The sequence below is a fragment of the Sander lucioperca genome, chromosome 23 (genome assembly GCF_008315115.2).
Source record: "Sander lucioperca isolate FBNREF2018 chromosome 23, SLUC_FBN_1.2, whole genome shotgun sequence".
NCBI lineage: Eukaryota > Metazoa > Chordata > Actinopteri > Perciformes > Percidae > Sander > Sander lucioperca.
In genome coordinates, this window is record NC_050195.1 from 3,997,636 (window position 1) to 4,002,635 (window position 5,000).

The 5,000-nt window shown below is 45.9% G+C and overlaps 1 protein-coding gene across 16 annotated transcripts in view; it reads left to right on the plus strand.

Annotated features, from left to right (window-relative positions):
* LOC116057846 (receptor-type tyrosine-protein phosphatase mu-like) overlaps positions 1–5,000 on the plus strand; it is a 162,935-nt gene that overhangs the window by 93,316 nt on the left and 64,619 nt on the right. For all 16 annotated transcript variants that reach the window (XM_035998140.1, XM_035998141.1, XM_035998142.1 and 13 more), the window contains exons 15-16: positions 3,254–3,435; positions 3,894–3,988. In XM_035998140.1, coding sequence (XP_035854033.1) covers positions 3,254–3,435; positions 3,894–3,988 — 277 coding nt within the window. The remainder of the gene's footprint in view (positions 1–3,253; positions 3,436–3,893; positions 3,989–5,000) is intronic.

Sequence of the window (5,000 nt, forward strand, 5' to 3'; positions counted from 1 at the left end):
CCTTTCCTTCTTTAGTTTCCTGTCCAGCAGGAAATGTGACAATACAGCAGTTTTACTGTCCACACCCTTGTGTGTGTGTGTGTGTGTGTGTGTGTGTGTGTGTGTGTGTGTGTGTGTCTGTGTGTGTATTTGTGTGTTTGTGTGTGTGTGTGTGTGTGTGTGTGTGATATATGACTGCTGCCTGATTCCAGTGAAAAACACGTCTATTGTTTCCCTGAACCGTTTCCCTCCGGACTCAAACACTGAGCTCAGTGTTTCTGGGACACCTGCTGGTGGAAAACAAGCGCTCCCTCAGCGTGTTGGGCTCTAAAGGTTTCATGGAGCCCAACACGCTTCCCTGTAGTCTGTAGCATTTCTTTACAATCCAAAGCAATGCAAAAAGTGCACAAAAAAATGCACTAAATGCTTCAAAAGTGTTTAAAGAAAGGGTTCGAAACACTGTTGAAAAACCCTCCGAAAAAGCTTCAAAAATGTCAGTCAAAACAGTCAAAAGCATTCAAAAAAATATAGACAAAAGCATAAAGAAATCTATAGAAAAAGGCATCCTGTCACTGTGGAGTTTCAGTGGAGATTTTGGGGAGCTTGAGAGTCTGCAGATGTTTTTATGGAGTCAGTTAATCACATTTTGGATGAAAACATGTTACATTTGTTATGGGTCTTTGGTTGCAAAAAAATGGCTCGATAGCGCCCCTTACAAAATTTTAAAGACGTAGCCCCCGCCGTGCGTTTGACCTGGACGGATGAGATTTGGTATGCACATGCATCATGGCCAGACTCACAGAAAAGCCTCTTGGAGCCCTACCCTAAACCCAACAGGAAGTCAGCCATTTGGAATTTAATATGCATTTTGCTGAAAGCTCCAGTGTGTAACGTGTTTAGTTGTTCATTATCTAAATCTATGTTGATGTTCTCAAACTTGTCCTTTTTTATGAATATTTACCTCCTCCATCAATTCAGAGGATTCCTATTGGTTGAAATTTAACATCTGAGTTAGCATGACCTGGAGTAGACGCTCCATATTCATGCTCCATCTAGAAATACGTTAGCTGGTAAGAGACATACAGGACACACTGCTCCACCTTAGAGTGTGTGTGTGTGTGTGTGTGTGTGTGTGTGTGTGTGTAAGGGACATACAGGACATACTGCTCCACCATTCATGTTTTCTCTGTCACATGATAAACTCACAGCTGCTGCTAATGTTGCTAACGGGTATCGTAGCTTCCTGAAGAAGGAAACATGGAGGACCACACGTATTCAAAGTTCTAATTTCAGGAACATGAGTCTTCTTCTTCGCCCAGAAAAAGAAAAAGGAGATTGAAAAGAGGAAGAGACCGTCTTTTTGAAGCATGAAGGCTACCGTAGCTGTAATATATACTTTGAACTGCGTGGTGAGAGAGAGTTGATTGATAGATGATCTCAACGCCAGATGGGAGAAATTCCTACACACTGGACCTTTAACGTTTTGACCATTTTCAGGCGTTGTAATTAGAGATGCACCGATAGACCGGCCGGTGACCGGAACTGGCCGGTTTTCACGTCAGGTCAGTGTGACATATGGTGATTTCATGCTGGTCAACGCTCCAATTAACTGACAACATAAGTTATACCAGTTACAGTTCTCAAGGACGCACGCACACACGGACACCACGGCACGGACGCCACGGCACGGACGCCACGGCACGGACGCCACGGCACGGACGCCACGGCACGGACGCCACAGCACGGACGCCACAGCACAGTCTCTTTCTCCTTTCTCTCAACTTCTCCTCCGTGTGTCGGCGCTATTCTCCACATGTAGGAACCTGGTGAATTAACCTGCAACATGTCAGCTGTTTGGGAATTCTTCAGCGTGTGTGCAGAAGATAACAAGTTTACAATATGCAACACCTGCAAGGAGAAAGTAGGGCGTGGAGGGACGACACCAAAAACCTAAATCACATTTCTTTAGTTGATATTGATGTGAAAAGAAGGAAATGGTTCTAACATTGCTCTTTAGATGTGTGTGAATGTCCCACACCAGGAGTAATTTATATAGTTCTATTTTATAGTGATCCATTATCTGTTCAACACATGTTCTATTAAAGAAAAGATAGAAAATAAACATGTGTGTGTGAGCTGTAAAGTGGTTAGAAAACATGAAATCAGAATCGGCCTAGAAAGATGTAATCGGTGCATCTCTAGTTGTAATTTAACCGACTCCTCCTGTAGATTTCATCCCATTGAAATCTAACGTGGTCAGCCCAATCCACAGAACCTGGCAACGCTAAGATGCAAAGCTTTCACGCTTTCGTCCAACGGTGTCGGCGTGGCGAGGTGGTGAGGTGGCGAATTAGGAAGTGGATGCAATACATCGTATGCATCGCCCCTCCCCCCCCTTCTCTGCACACTGTTGGATGTTGGACCGTGTAGACGGGCGTCCCACCGGTACCCCCAACATGCAGCTTTAATTTTCGGTTCTAATCAGTTGACAAACAGACGAAATGCAGATTTTTTATTGGTTAGTTGTCCGTCTTCATGTCCTTTAGCCACCCAGGATTTAATACCTGCACAGCCAGGACGGATGAGTTATCAGTTTAATGTCAGGCTGTTGTAAAGTTACAGCCTGGCGTCACGGAGAGTTAATAAAAGGAGGGAGAGAGTGATGGAGGAGAGGTGGAGATGACCTTTCTGTGGAGCTGAATAATGAACCCACAGATGGAGAGAAGAGCAGAGCTGTAATGTTTCGGGTTGGACGGAGAGAAATCCATCCATCATTTCAACCAGTCGCCCCTCACACACAGGACCACGTTTTAGTCATCCTAAAAATCCGTCACAAACAGAAACCTTCACACTGAGGCCGAAAGATGTCGCAAAGAAACGAGAGAAAAGGTGTCTGATGTCACTGTGGCACACTTAAAGTGATGTTCTCTCTCCCTGTCTGTCTCTCTCCCTGTCTGTCTCCCTGTCTGTCTCTCTCCCTGCCTGTCTCCCTGTCTCCCTGCCTGTCTCCCTCCCTGTCTGTCTCCCTGTCTCCCTCCCTGGCTGCCTCCCTGCCTGTCTCCCTCCCTGTCTGTCTGCCTGTCTCCCTGTCTGTCTCCCCCTCTACCTGCCTGTCTCCCTGTCTCCCCCTCTACCTGCCTGTCTCCCCCTCTACCTGCCTGTCTCCCTGTCTCCCCCTCTACCTGTGTGTCTCCCCCTCTACCTGTCTGTCTCCCCCTCTACCTGCCTGTCTCCCCCTCTCCCTGCCTGTCTCCCCCTCTCCCTGTGTGTGCAGTAAGTACCAGGTGGTGGTGGAGGAGGAGCGCCCCCGCAGGCAGCGGAGAGGAAGTGCAGAGATCCTCCGCTGCTACCCGGTGCCCATCCACTTCCAGAACGCCTCCGTGCTGAGCTCGCAGTACTACTTCAGCGCCGAGCTGCCGGTGGGCGAGCTCCGAGCCCCCACGCCCTTCTGCATCGGTCAGTCACGCTCTCACTCTGCTAGTTAGGGGGCTAGTTAGCTGGTTAGTTAGTCTGTCAACTGGTATGTTAGACAGTCAGTTAGGGATTCATTAGTGATGTCAATCGATTAAAATATTATGTCATGCTTCATCTCTAACGATAGAAACTATAGATATCTAGATAATATACTGGTCCTCTGTGGTCACTTAGTTTAAAAGTTTAGTTTGTTAACCTGTGTGTGTGTGTGTGTGTGTGTGTGTGTGTGTGTGTGTGTGTGTGTGTGTGTGTGTGTGTGTGTGTGTGTGTCTCTGTGTGTGTGTGTGTGTGTGTGTGTGTGTGTGTGTGTGTGTCTCTGTGTGTGTGTGTGTGTGTGTGTGTGTGTGTGTGTGTGTCTCTGTGTGTGTGTCTGTGTGTGTGTGTGTGTGTGTGTGTGTGTGTGTGTGTGTGTGTGTGTGTGTGTGTGTGTGTGTCTGCAGGTGATAACAGGACCTACAGCGGTTACTGGAACGCTCCTCTGCTGCCTCACAAGAGTTATGCGATCTACTACCAGGCTGTCAGCACGGCTAACGGGGTAAGGTCAAAGGTCAACAGTTTGGTTTTAAAGTGACAGCAAATCACACAACACAACACTACAGCAAATCACACAACACTACACTACAGCAAATCACACAACACTACACTACAGCAAATCACACAACACTACACTACAGCAAATCACACAACACTACACTACAGCAAATCACACAACACTACACTACAGCAAATCACACAACACTACAGCAAATCACACAACACAACACTACAGCAAATCACACAACACTACACTACAGCAAATCACACAACACTACAGCAAATCACACAACACGACAGCAAATCACACAACACTACACTACAGCAAATCACACAACACTACAGCAAATCACACAACACAACACTACAGCAAATCACACAACACTACACTACAGCAAATCACACAACACTACAGCAAATCACACAACACAACACTACAGCAAATCACACAACACTACAGCAAATCACACAACACTACACTACAGCAAATCACACAACACTACAGCAAATCACACAACACTACAGCAAATCACACAACACTACAGCAAATCACACAACACAACACTACAGCAAATCACACAACACTACAGCAAATCACACAACACTACAGCAAATCACACAACACTACACTACAGCAAATCACACAACACTACACTACAGCAAATCACACAACACTACACTACAGCAAATCACACAACACTACAGCAAATCACACAACACTACAGCAAATCACACAACACAACACTACAGCAAATCACACAACACTACACTACAGCAAATCACACAACACTACAGCAAATCACACAACACAACACTACAGCAAATCACACAACACTACACTACAGCAAATCACACAACACTACAGCAAATCACACAACACTACACTACAGCAAATCACACAACACTACACTACAGCAAATCACACAACACTACAGCAAATCACACAACACGACAGCAAATCACACAACACTACACTACAGCAAATCACACAACACTACAGCAAATCACACAAC